The sequence below is a fragment of the Borostomias antarcticus genome, assembly GCF_949987555.1.
Source record: "Borostomias antarcticus genome assembly, chromosome: 1".
In the NCBI taxonomy this organism is placed as follows: Eukaryota; Metazoa; Chordata; class Actinopteri; order Stomiiformes; family Stomiidae; genus Borostomias; species Borostomias antarcticus.
In genome coordinates, this window is record NC_140234.1 from 13870339 (window position 1) to 13884197 (window position 13859).

Sequence of the window (13859 nt, forward strand, 5' to 3'; positions counted from 1 at the left end):
GGTTGTCCTTCTGGTGTTACCACGGCAGCATGAAACTAACAGGCTGCTTCTGAACATAGAAATTACATTCAGTTCCAGATGATGGTGTGTGTGTGTGTGTGTGTGTGTGTGTGTGTGTGTGTGTGTGTTGATAAAAACCACAGGGGAGGGGTTAAAAGCAGGACAGCCCCTACAGCCAGACCTCTTCCTCTTCCTCCTCCTCTTCCTCCAGCAGAGTTCGGCTTGCCGTCACAACCCCTGGATGACCTCCTTGAGTCTCGCTGTAGATCAGGATGTTGTGGGGGGGGGGCGGAGTTAAAGAAGGGGCAGGGCCAATCACACCTAGAGCTGGGAGGTGTGCGTGTGTGTGTGTGTGTGTGTGGGGGGGGGGGGGGCGGAGAGGTTAATAGTCAAACCCAATCTGACAGCAAGGCAGCTTAAAGAAACATAGAGCCTGTAAAGTATTTACTCAGGCTACCAGCATGTCTTCATCAGGGGGCATGCGGGTACTGCGCCTACCTGTAGGGGGCGTCCTGTGCGCGTGGAGGTGTGTGTGTGTGTGTGTCTGGTTCCCCTAGCAGCTGCACTGCTGCTTGTTCTGTGCCGTGTTAGTTCCTCGGGGCTGTCGGAGCTGTCTCAGAGAAGCGTCGCCGTACTGGATCCCAGAACCCATCCTCTCTGGGTCCAGCTCCCCTGGAGGAGGGGAGAGAGGGAGGGAGGGAGGGAGGGAGGGAGGGAGGGAGAGAGGGAGAGAGAGAGGGGGGGGGGAGAGAGAGAGGGGGGGGGGGAGAGAGAGAGGGGGAGAGAGAGAGGGGGGGAGAGAGAGAGAGAGAGAGAGGGAGAGAGAGAGAGGGAGAGGGAGAGAAAGAGAGGGGGAGAGAGAGAGAGGGAGGGATAGAGAGAGAGAGAAGTACAGACAGACATATAGTTCACTTGCGTTATGCAATTGCCTGCACACAAGAATACAAGAAGCCTTCACACAATGTTAATTCACATGAAGCCTAATCATACAGGTACTCCTTACTCACACACACACACACACACACACACACACACACACACACACACACACACACACACGGGTAGATACCTGACTCAATCTTGTTGAGGATGGTGCGTGCACACTTGAGGAAGGCCTCCTCCACGTTCTCTCCGCTCAGAGCACTGGTCTCCAGGAACATCAAATCTGACCACACAGACGAGAGAGGCATGCAGACAGACAGGCAGAGATACAGTCAGACAGACAGACAGAGATACAGTCAGACAGACAGACAGAGATACAGTCACACAGACAGACAGACAGAGATACAGTCAGACAGACAGACAGAGATACAGTCAGACAGACAGACAGAGATACAGTCAGACAGACAGACAGAGATACAGTCAGACAGACAGACAGAAATACAGTCAGACAGACAGACAGACAGAGATACAGTCAGACAGACAGACAGAGATACAGTCAGACAGACACACAGAGATACAGTCAGACAGACAGACAGAGATACAGTCAGACAGCCAGACAGCCAGAGATACAGTCACAGACAGACAGAGATACAGTCAGTCAGACAGACAGATGGAGATACAGTCAGTCAGAAAGACAGATGGAGAGACAGTCAGTCAGACAGACAGATGGAGATACAGTCAGTCAGAAAGACAGATGGAGATACAGTCAGTCAGAAAGACAGACAGACAGATGGAGATACAGTCAGTCAGAAAGACAGATGGAGATACAGTCAGTCAGAAAGGAGGCCAGACAGATGGAGATAGTCAGTCAGAAAGACAACCAGACAGATGGAGATAGTCAGTCAGAAAGACAGCCAGACAGAGATACAGTCAGTCAGAAAGACAGCCAGACAGATGGAGATACAGTCAGTCAGAAAGACAGCCAGACAGATGGAGATACAGTCAGTCAGAAAGACAGCCAGACAGATGGAGATACAGTCAGTCAAACAGCCGGTCTGGCACACGAGGTAGAAGGAGAAGGAAGGAAGATGAAGAGAGGGGAAAGAGGAAGAGAAGAAGAAGGGGCAGAGAAGAGGAGTAGAGGAGAGAAGAAGAGAGGAGAGGAGCAGAGAAGAGAGGAGCAGAGAAGAGAGGAGTAGAGAGGAGAGGAGCAGAGGAGCGGAGTAGAGGAGCAGAGAGGAGTAGTAGAGGAGAGGAGAAGAGAGGAGCAGAGAGGAGAGGAGCAGAGAGGAGTAGAGAGGAGAGGAGTACAGAGGAGAAGAGAGGAGAAGAAGAGAGGAGAGGAGAAGAGAGGAGTAGAGGAGAAGAGAGGAGTAGAGAAGAGGAGAGGACAAGAGAGGAGTAGAGAGGAGAAGAGAGGAGTAGAGAAGAGGAGAGAGGAGAAGAGAGGAGTAGAGAGGAGAAGAGAGGAGCAGAGAAGAGGAGAGGAGAGGAGAAGAGAGGAGTAGAGAAGAGGAGAGGAGTAGAGAGGAGAAGAGAAGAGCAGAGAAGAGAAGAGGAGAGGAGTAGAGAGGAGAAGAGAGGAGAAGAGAGGAGGAGTAGAGAGGAGAAGAGAGGAGTAGAGAGGAGAGCAGAGAAGAAGAGTAGAGGAGTAGAGAGGAGTAGAGAGGAGAGCGGAGAAGAAGAGGAGAGGAGTAGAGAGGAGAAGAGAGGAGAAGAGAGGAAGAGAAGAGGAGAAGAGAGGAGAAGAGAGAAGAGGAGAGGAGCAGAGAAGAAGAGTAGAGGAGTAGAGAGGAGTAGAGAGGAGAGCGGAGAAGAAGAGGAGAGGAGTAGAGAGGAGAAGAGAGGAGAAGAGAGGAAGAGAAGAGGAGAAGAGAGGAGAAGAGAGAAGAGGAGAGGAGAGGAGCAGAGAAGAAGAGGAGAGGAGAAGAGAGGAGCAGAGAAGAAGAGGAGAGGAGTAGAGAGGAGTAGAGAGGAGAGCGGAGGGGAGAAGATGGGAGCGGAGTGGGGGAGGTCACCGTTCTCCTGGGCGAAGCGGGACGCCTCCAGGAAGGTGACCTCTCTGTCTGCGTCCAGGTCCTTCTTGTTGCCGCACAGGATGATGGCGATGTTGGGGCTGGCCAGCGTCCGCGCGTCCGCCAGCCAGTTGGTCAGCGCGTTGTAGGTCTCCCGGCTACCGGACACACACACACACGGGGGGATGGGGGGGGGGGGGTTATAGTCAGTAGAGGAGAGGATGGGAGAGGAGGAAGGAGGAAAGGAGGAGAAGAGAACAGAAAAGGAGAGGATCTTAAGCCAATCACGACCGAGGACGTCACGAATATGCTTATGAGAAATCAATCTCAATCTCAGTCAATAAATTGATCAGAGTGAAGGTGGTGAGTGTGTGTGTGTGTGTGTGTGGTCGGGTCGGGCGATGGCCGAGCCCCTGGGGTGCGCGGGGACGTCAGCTTTAACCGGTCTGGCTGATGGAGATCACGTTCACCCTGGAAACTTGTCGGGTGAAGTCACCTATCACCATGGTGACGGCACACCGGTGTCCATGGCAACGGGAGGGCTGGGAGGTGAGCGGAGGAGTGTCTGTGTGTGTGTGTATATATGTGTGTGTGTGTGTGTGTGTATATATATATATATATATGTGTGTGTGTGTGTGTATGTGTGTATACATGTGTGTATGTGTGTATGTGTGTGTGTGTGTGTGTGTGTTATATGGGTGGGGATGCTAATGTCACACAGATGCAGTAAGTCAGCTTAACGATGACATCAGCCATGGGTGGAGCTATGAAAACACTCCTGAGTGGGGCTGGCGCATGCACACACACACACGCACACACACGCACGCACACAGTATACACACAGTATACACACACACACGTACACACACACACTGAATATCTGCTTCCCTTCTCTCCCTCCTCACTCTCCCTAATGTCTAACACTCCCCCCCTCCCCTCCTCCCTCTCTCTCCTCCCTCTCTCTCCTCCCTCTCTCTCTCCCTCTCTCTCTCTCTCTCTCTCTCTCTCTCCCTCTCCTGGTTGATAAGGTCTAATGGACCTCTCCTTTCCGGGCTGCTGCCTCTTGCAGCCAGGAGACGCCACTATATTACAACCCTGCCATTCTTCATCACACACACACACGCTCCCAAACGCACACACACACAAGCGCCTGAACGCACGCACACACACGCACCCGAACGCACACACACACACACGCGCCCGAACGCACACACACACACACGCACCCGAACACACGCACAGACACAGGCGCCCGAACGCACACACACACACACGCACCCGAACGCACACACAGACACACGCACCCGAATGCACACACACACACACGCACCCGAACGCACGCACACACACAGACACACACACACGTCTGACCAGTAAGATGCAAATCCAGTGGGTGCTTTTGAAATGGTCTATGCAGGCTTCTGCTCAGCCAGTGAGGGCGTGTGAGTGATTGGCTAGCAGCACTCTCCACTCTCCAGTTGAAGTGAAGCTGAATCTGCTGATTATCTTATCATCGCTTCTCACTGGTTCCCCACCTTGTGATGTCATAGACAAGCAGCGCGCCTGCTGCCCCTCGGTAGTAGCTGCGCGTCACAGACCTGGAGAAGAAAGAAAGAAAGAAAGAAAGAAAGAAAGAAAGAAAGAAAGAAAGAAAGAAAGAAAGAAAGAAAGAAAGAAAGAAAGAAAGAAAGAAAGAAAGAAAGAAAGAAAGAAAGAAAGAAAGAAAGAAAGAAAGAAAGAAAGAAAGAAAGAAAGAAAGAAAGAAAGGGAAAGGAAAGGAAAGGAAAGGAAAGGAAAGGAAAGGAAAGGAAAGGAAAGGAAAGGAAAGGAAAGGAAAGGAAAGACAGACAGCATGTAAGTCAATCACAAGACAGATATCCCCTCACTCAGGAATTCTGCCACCTTCTGGCGGTAGACTGTACTGCAGCCTTTGAGCACCTGTTTTTAAACGGTGAAACCGCGTACCGTGGTGTAATTTGGGGACTTTTTAAAAGTTTCAAAAATTGCTTGACCCCTGGGATTGGGCGCTTACCTGAAACGTTCCTGTCCTGCCGTGTCCCAGATCTGCAGTTTAACCGTCTTGCCCCCGACGTTGACCACTCTGGACCCAAACTCAACACCGATGGTGTGGTTGGAGTCCTGCTTGACTGAGAGACAGACAGAGAGAGACAAACAGAGAGAGAGAGACAAACAGAGAGAGAGAGAGAGAGAGAGAGAGAGAAAGAGAAAGAGAGAGATGAAATCATATCAATGATGAAATCAACCCATCCCTTGTCCCCAGATGTCCCTCAGATATTGATTTTGTGTGTAAAATGGATGATTTTATGTTTCCTCTAAATGAGATGATGAGGTTAGGGAGGGGGGGGGTGGTTTGTGTCCGGGCAACTTTATTTCTAGGAAGTCATAGCGTACAAAAGGTGTGTGTGTGTGTGTGTGTGCGCGCGCGTGCATCTTTCCTCTCTCCCTTCCCCTGGGCTCTTAGGGACAGTGCAGAGGTGGTGTGTGTTAGTATGGTGAGACTGGAGTGTGTGTTGATGTGTGTTAATATAGTTACATAGAGACTGGAGGGGAGTGTGTGTTAGTATGGTTAGAGACTGGAGTGTGTGTGTGTGTGTGTGTGTGTGTGTGTGTGTGTGCGCGTGTGTATGTTAGTATGCTCAGAGACTGGAGGGGAGTGTGTGTTAGTATAGTTATAGACTGAGGGGAGTGTGTGTTAGTATAGTTATGTTGGTGTGTGTTAGTATAGTTATAGACTGAGGGGAGTGTGTGTTAGTATAGTTGTTGGTGTGTGTTAGTATAGTTATAGACTGAGGGGAGTGTGTGTTAGTATAGTTATGTTGGTGTGTGTTAGTAGTTATAGACTGAGGGGAGTGTGTGTTAGTATAGTTGTTGGTGTGTGTTAGTATAGTTATAGACTGAGGGGAGTGTGTGTTAGTATAGTTATAGACTGAGGGGAGTGTGTGTTAGTATAGTTGTTGGTGTGTGTTAGTATAGTTATAGACTGAGGGGAGTGTGTGTTAGTATAGTTATGTTGGTGTGTGTTAGTATAGTTATAGACTGAGGGGAGTGTGTGTCAGTATAGTTGTTGGTGTGTGTTAGTATAGTTACAGACTGAGGGGAGTGTGTGTCAGTATAGTTGTTGGTGTGTGTTAGTATAGTTATAGACTGAGGGGAGTGTGTGTTAGTATAGTAATGTTGGTGTGTGTTAGTATAGTTATGTTGGTGTGTGTTAGTATAGTTATAGACTGAGGGGAGTGTGTGTTAGTATAGTTATGTTAGTGTGTGTTAGTATAGTTATGTTGGTGTGTGTTAGTATAGTTATAGACTGAGGGGAGTGTGTGTTAGTATAGTTATAGACTGAGGGGAGTGTGTGTTAGTATAGTTGTTGGTGTGTGTTAGTATAGTTATAGACTGAGGGGAGTGTGTGTTAGTATAGTTATGTTGGTGTGTGTTAGTATAGTTGTTGGTGTGTGTTAGTATAGTTATAGACTGAGGGGAGTGTGTGTTAGTATAGTTGTTGGTGTGTGTTAGTATAGTTATAGACTGAGGGGAGTGTGTGTTAGTATAGTTGTTGGTGTGTGTTAGTATAGTTATAGACTGAGGGGAGTGTGTGTTAGTATAGTTATAGACTGAGGGGAGTGTGTGTTAGTATAGTTGTTGGTGTGTGTTAGTATAGTTATAGACTGAGGGGAGTGTGTGTTAGTATAGTTGTTGGTGTGTGTTAGTATAGTTATAGACTGAGGGGAGTGTGTGTTAGTATAGTTGTTGGTGTGTGTTAGTATAGTTATAGACTGAGGGGAGTGTGTGTTAGTATAGTTATGTTGGTGTGTGTTAGTATAGTTATAGACTGAGGGGAGTGTGTTAGCATAGTTGTTGGTGTGTGTTAGTATAGTTATAGACTGAGGGGAGTGTGTGTTAGTATAGTTATGTTGGTCTGTGTTAGTATAGTAATAGACTGAGGGGAGTGTGTGTTAGTATAGTTATGTTGGTGTGTGTTAGTATAGTTATGTTGGTGTGTGTTAGTAAAGTTATAGACTGAGGGGAGTGTGTGTTAGTATAGTTGTTGGTGTGTGTTAGTATAGTTATAGACTGAGGGGAGTGTGTGTTAGTATAGTTGTTGGTGTGTGTTAGTATAGTTATAGACTGAGGGGAGTGTGTGTTAGTATAGTTATAGACTGAGGGGAGTGTGTGTTAGTATAGTTATGTTGGTGTGTGTTAGTATAGTTATAGACTGAGGGGAGTGTGTGTTAGTATAGTTGTTGGTGTGTGTTAGTATAGTTATAGACTGAGGGGAGTGTGTTAGTATAGTTGTTGGTGTGTGTTAGTATAGTTATAGACTGAGGGGAGTGTGTGTTAGTATAGTTGTTGGTGTGTGTTAGTATAGTTATAGACTGAGGGGAGTGTGTGTTAGTATAGTTGTTGGTGTGTGTTAGTAAAGTTATAGACTGAGGGGAGTGTGTGTTAGTATAGTTGTTGGTGTGTGTTAGTATGGTTATAGACTGAGGGGAGTGTGTATTAGTATAGTTGTTGGTGTGTGTTAGTATAGTCATAGACTGAGGGGAGTGTGTGTTAGCATAGTTAAGAGGCTGGAGGGGAGCTACTCAACACTCATGTGCATATCAGAGAGCAGGTGAGGACTAGGGCTGGGGCGACGCCTCAACATCGTCATCGACTGCGTAAATAAGTTGACTTGCAAAACGTGCGTCAACACGTCACAAAGAAATAAGATGGCTACGGCCGGTCAAAACTAACAGTATTGGAAATTGATTTTCTATCTATTTACGCCATATAAACATTATCAGAATCTGAATCCGTTTATTGCCATGCAGTTTTCCAACATGCTAGGAATTTGCTTTCCGGTGAGGTGCATAACATTTAGACAGCATTGGACAGGGTAGGAACGAGACAGGACAGTGCAAAGACAGGACAGTGCAAATGGCAAGCACAAAAACTAGTGCAAAAAAAGAGGATACGTTAAGAAAAGAACAATGCACAAAAGTAGTGTATATACAGTCAGTATGCAGAGTGTGTGTGTAGGTGAGTGTGTATGTGTGTGCAGCGTGATGTGTGAGTGCGGTGAATCCTATACATACATTCAGGTCCTACACATACTTTACTGTATACTGTACATACGTACATACATTCAAGTGGTCATGTGCATGTGTCTACTTTTATCTACCCCTTTTCTAACTAGCAATAAGATTAAGATATGCGTCTGTCTAGGAAGCATTTTTGCTATAAATGATCATTAGACTCATTTTTCGTCTCTCCTCCGCTCCAATTTTGTGTTGAGCAACAGCGGGTCCGTGTTGCGCAACACCCGCTCACACGCGCTTAGACCGGCTGCTCCGAGTGAAGAGAATAGGCTCTATGCACAGCTCCACTACTTCCTGAAAGTCACTTGGCATCTTTATTTCCTGTCCTATATATATGATTGGATTGGCATCTTTATTTCCTGTCCTATATATATGATTGGATTAAGTGATTAATCAGGTGTGCGGCAGACCCAGCACACACCTGATTAATCACTTAATCCAATCATATTGGACAGGAAATAAAGAAGCCAAGTGACTTTCAGGAAGTAGTGAAGCTGGTGCACAAAGCCTATGGAAACGCTCAAACGTTCGGTTGCTTGTTGCTAAGTGCCAACAATCTCTTGCAAGTGAACGAGGAAACACAAGAAATCGTTGAAACATTTAGCAAAAGCGCATCATAGGCTACACGTGGAGAACTGCACCGCTTTCCACTGCCTAGTAGTTTTCTCCGTCGGCTGGTATGAATGCTCACGGTCAGAGTTATGGTGCGTTCGTTTATAACTGGGAGGTGGCAAATTGCGACTTGCTACTAGAAATGAAATAAAACGCCGCATGAACTCGCACTTCCTCGTCGCAAATTCGGATGTTTCTCAATCCCTAGTTGCCGGCTGATGTCAATATCATATCATATCATCATCATATCATTCGCTATAGCTCGAATGCACACACGTCGGAGGTAGGTATTTTGACACTTGAGACTTGCCACCTCCGACCACAAACGAATGCACCATTAATGACGTTCTATCGTTATGTTATTTCATTAACCGTCAAATCCAATCAGAAAACAAACAACAGAAACTATGAGTGGGGATTAAACATTGATATGACTATAGAGTAGCCTAGCTGTGTCAACTGTTGTGAAGGTGCTGTGCGTCATTGTCAGGAGTCTGAGCACACGTGGGCTATAAGACTAAAGAGAAAAGGCACGTTCAACAGAGCTTAATCAATTGGGTGGTTAAAAATCTATTTTGTTTCAATGTAAAATCACATTTTAAAATGTGGTAAACCTACCCACACAGCGCTAAAATTACACAAACATGGGTTAGTAATTTAAAGCAACCATTTGCCAACTAAACGGTACAGCTACAAATTCGAAAGATTTTGCAACTTTGTTTTTAAGAGAAGATTGAATAAAATATTGAAATATTAATTAGATATTTTTTTATATTTATTTGGGGTAAATGTATATTTATATTGATTTGGGGTAAATTAAGTGTTCTATTAATTGAGCAATAAAAAAAAAATCGTTAATAATTGTTAAATTAGTTGTTAGATTAATCAACTAATCCAAAAAATAATCTCTAGAAAAATAGTTGTTAGGTGCAGCCCTAGTGAGGACCTGCAGTAGTCTCCCTCAGTCCCTGAGAGACCAACACCCTCAGAATCTCTCTAATCTCTTTTCCTACTGACAGCATTGGGAGTTGGAGCTGTGTGTGTGTGTGTGTGTGTGTGTGTGTGTGTGTGTGTGTGTGTGTGTGTGTTGATATGATATAGGAGAGGCCAGCATCGTAGGGCTTCTTACACTTGTTCTCTATGAACTGGTGCAGGAGGCAGGACTTCCCTGTTCCGGCGCTGCCGATCACCAGGAACTTAAACAGGAAGTCTGAAACAGGAAAGACAGAGGGGAGACACGTCAGCTCAACACTGGTGAGCAGGACGACAACACAAGCCTGTTGTTCTTTCACTGCCGCATCGTTACAGGCAACCCAACATCCTGTAGTCGAAACGAAGCCTGTCAGGAAGCTGGAGATGCCAGTTAGGGCGGACCGTCTGTGTGGGAGCGGTGTTTAGGTGTGTGTGTGTGTGTGTGTGAGAGAGAGAGGGTGAACAGACGGTGTCCGTGCCGCTGTGAGTGTAGAGCGTAGTGGAGCGTAGCAGATAGGACATTTGCATGTGTGGGTCTGGAATCCTCCAGCGAGGTACACAGCCAGGCCAAGGACACACAGGATTGTGGAAGAAGTGTGCGAGTGTGTGCATGTGTGTGCGCGCTTGAGTGTGTGTTGGCCGATTCAATGACATTTAAACAAGCCACCCTCCACCACAACCCATAGAAATCACCCACTGAGCTATAAATACTTTGTGTGTGTGTGTTTACTCAAACCACATAACCTTGAAGTCACATTCACAGGGTGGCAACCAAGCATTAACAGCAGAACCTGGCCTTCTACTCCCTTCCACAGCCATGAATCATGATCACCAACGGGCCAGGCGCACAGAGCGGTCAGCCACATAGCTATTAGCCCAAGACCGGCCCACAATGTGCCGTGCTTTGAGAATGGCCTAGAATGGCCTTTGCCAGTTTGGGAACCTTTAAATATCTAGCAAGAGTGGACTGGAATGAGGAACCGACTTGCACTGATGAGGTAAGCGATTGCAAGAATTCCAATGTACCTGCGCCTACTTGTGACACACAGCAAATAAACTTGGTATTATATTCTAGAATCCCAGGGTCTGGCGGGGTGAGGACTGAGGATGAGGTCAGGGTGAGGGTGAGGGGAGAAGACCAGCGCCCGGGCTGGAGCTCGTCCAGCAGGGCCCGTCCGCTCTGTGTCCCCCTCCCCTCTCGTCCCCCTGACCGCTGCTCCGTCCTCCCCCCTCCCTGGAGCCTCTCAGAGGAGAGGAGGCAGCAGGATGGAGGGGATCAATGAAAGACCATTACAGCTGCCATTAGGAGAAGCACTCCACTGCTGCTAGCGCTCACATGGTGTAGCATTTCATACGGAGAGGGAGGGAGGGAGAGAGAGAGAGAGAGAGAGAGAGAGGAAGGGAATCATAAAGAACCCGTGAGAAAGGCAGATGGAGACTACATTTGTGTGTGTGTGTGTGTCACAGGAGGGGGTTGCGCTAGCTGCAACTGGAGAGGACGGGTTGCATATTTTCGTTGCTAAAATACCATCCAAGCCATTGAGTATCAATCACCACTCATGAATGAATACGGTTTTGTTAGGTCGGCTACTAGGAACTCTGTTTCGAGCCTGTTCACCGAGCACCCCTGCTCTCATATGTCAGTGCATAACGTAGGCCTACAACCTCATCTGGTGTCAGGTTCACAACATTCAGTAGTGATTTTTGTTTTGTTTTTCACATGTTGGCTAAGACAGATAGAGTAGTCTGTGTTTACAATGAAGATGAATATTTATATATATATATATATAGAGAGAGAGAGAGAGATAGATAGATAGATAGATATGTGTGTGTGTGTGTGTGTGTGTGTGTGTGTGTGCGTGCGTGCAGCGCCTGAAACCTAACAGCTGTCAAGTTTTTCATCAACAATACTGACCATCCTTTTGCTACACTTTTATTTCTAGAGGAACTTGCTACCTGCCACATTAGAGACAGGCCAAATACTAGAGGATAAAATAAACGCCGTTACATTTCTCTGAGTGGGCATATAAATAATGATGATCTTCCGGGCTGCCCCACTGGCTTAACGAACAAACAAAAGTCGCCAACTTTTAATTGGCAACATCTCAACATTGGCTCCCATTCTTTACCATTTTAGGAAGCAAACCCAGTACCTAACGCGACATTCCATATTTCTGTGTTGCATAAAACAAGACCCGGCATTTTCTTTAAGAGGCGTATGGATACATCACAACCTAAGGACATGTCGGCGATGTTGCCAACAAGCCACATTAGAACTGACCGGTGATGTTCGCTTGTTTCGGTTTCACACGTAAGGAAACGTAACACAGCTCGGCTAAACCACCCACCGTATGTTTCAGACATGGCGGCCCTCACTGGGGTGACCCGGCTTTTGATGGTTGACTTCTTGTCGTTCTAATGTGGATTTGTTGTCCTTTGTTCGTGTTCTCTGTAAAGGTAACTATATCCTCTTGATGTAGGTCTTCGCCACACCGCCGTTTCCCTATACCCTCCGACACACCACTACGCAGAGTGCCAACGTGATGACGAACGTAAATATCACGTCACGCCAAGTTCCCCTGACTGCAGTATGCAGTGTAGTTGCAGCCTCTGGCCACAGGGTGGCAGACAACGACCACAACAAAAATGAGGCTAAATAAAATTAGGATGGCCCAAAGAAACGAGGAGAGGAGAGGAGAGGAGAGGAGAGGAGAGGAGAGGAGAGGAGAGGAGAGGAGAGGAGAGGAGAGGAGAGGAGAGGAGAGGAGAGGAGAGGAGAGGAGAGGAGAGGAGAGGAGAGGAGAGGAGAGGAGAGGAGAGGAGAGGAGACTTGTTTTGTCTGCTTGTTTATTTGTTTTTTTGGTGTCTCTAACCAAATGGCATTGTATACTATAATATGTATTATGTTATACTTGGAGTACAATAGTATTCCAAGTACACCATTTCCATGTGAAAGCCTGTCAGTCTCTGTGTGAGTGTGTGTGTGTGTGTCACAGTCTAGTGGGGGGAGGGTATCTTGGGTGGGGGTCTTGTGGGCAGCGACTGGAGAGTCTAGTTGTGTCTTTCTTTGGAGCGAGTCGAACAAAGCAGAGTCTTTGAGGTTTGATGAGGAATGTCTTCCTGCATTTCCATTCATCACCTTTCCATACTGTCTGACACACACACAAACACGCGCGCGCGCGCACACTCACACACACACACACACACACACACACACACACACACACACACACACACACACACACACACACACACACACACACGTACACAGGACCGCCCAAGGGCGACAGGTGATAAATTACAGAGCCCTCCACCTACTAGGAGTTCCTCCCTGGCTTTGTTCTACCCTGACCGGCTCCCTCTACACCTCTCTACCCCCTTAGTCCCAGTCCTGTCCTCCTGTCCCTGTCCTCTCTTGTCCCAGTCCTGTCCTCCTGTCCCTGTCCTCTCCTGTCCCAGTCCTGTCCTCCTGTCCCTGTCCTCTCCTGTCCCAGTCCTGTCCTCCTGTCCCTGTCCTCTCCTGTCCCTCTCCTCCTGTCCCTCTCCTCCTGTCCCTGTCCTCTCCTGTCCCTCTCCTCCTGTCCCAGTCTTCTCCTGTCCCTCTCCTCCTGTCCCTGTCCTCTCCTGTCCCTCTCCTCCTGTCCTCCTGGCCCAGTCCTCTCCTGTCCCAGTCCTCTCCTGTCCCTCTCCTCCTGTCCTCCTGTCCCAGTCCTCTCCTGTCCCTCTCCTCCTGTCATCCTGTCCCTCTCCTCCTGTCATCCTGTCCCAGTCCTCTCCTGTCCCTCTCCTCCTGTCCCAGTCCTGTCCTCCTGTCCTCCTGTCCCAGTCCTGTCCCAGTCCTGTCCTCCTGTCCCAGTCCCAGGTCTCCTTCCTCAAGTCCCTCTTTCTCCCCCACTTTGCCTCCCCAGGCCTCAACCTCCCCAGACTTCAACCTCCCCAGACCTCAACCTCCCCAGACCTCAACCTCCCCAGACTTTAACCTCCCCAGACCTCAACCTCCCCAGACCTCAACCTCCCCAGACCTCAACCTCCCCAGACCTCAACCTCCCCAGACCTCAACCTCCCCAGACCGAAACAGCCTGATACCTCCAGCCCTCCCCCTCCTCCTCCCTCCCCTTCCTCACCCCTCCTCCTCCCACTCCTCCCTCCTCCTCCCCCCCCTCCCCCTCCTCCTCCGTCCCCTTCCTCACCACTCCCCCTCCCCCTACCCCTCCTCCCCCCTCCCCTTCCTCACCCCTCCTCCTCCCTCCCCCTCCTCCCCCTCCCCTTCCTCCCCCCTCCT

General features: G+C 48.2%; 1 protein-coding gene across 1 annotated transcript; it reads right to left on the reverse strand.

Annotated features, from left to right (window-relative positions):
• Nucleotides 1-553: 553 nt before the first annotated feature.
• Nucleotides 554-12047, reverse strand: rab4b (RAB4B, member RAS oncogene family; the record flags this gene model as incomplete). The annotated part of the gene is made up of 7 exons (XM_084438259.1): nucleotides 11926-12047; nucleotides 9735-9815; nucleotides 4930-5044; nucleotides 4433-4495; nucleotides 2901-3055; nucleotides 1070-1165; nucleotides 554-672 (listed from the first exon to the last, which is right to left on the reverse strand). Exons 1-7 carry the CDS (start codon nucleotides 11939-11941, stop codon nucleotides 554-556), a joined length of 645 nt encoding a protein of 214 aa, XP_084294385.1. The 5' UTR covers nucleotides 11942-12047.
• Nucleotides 12048-13859: the final 1812 nt, after the last annotated feature.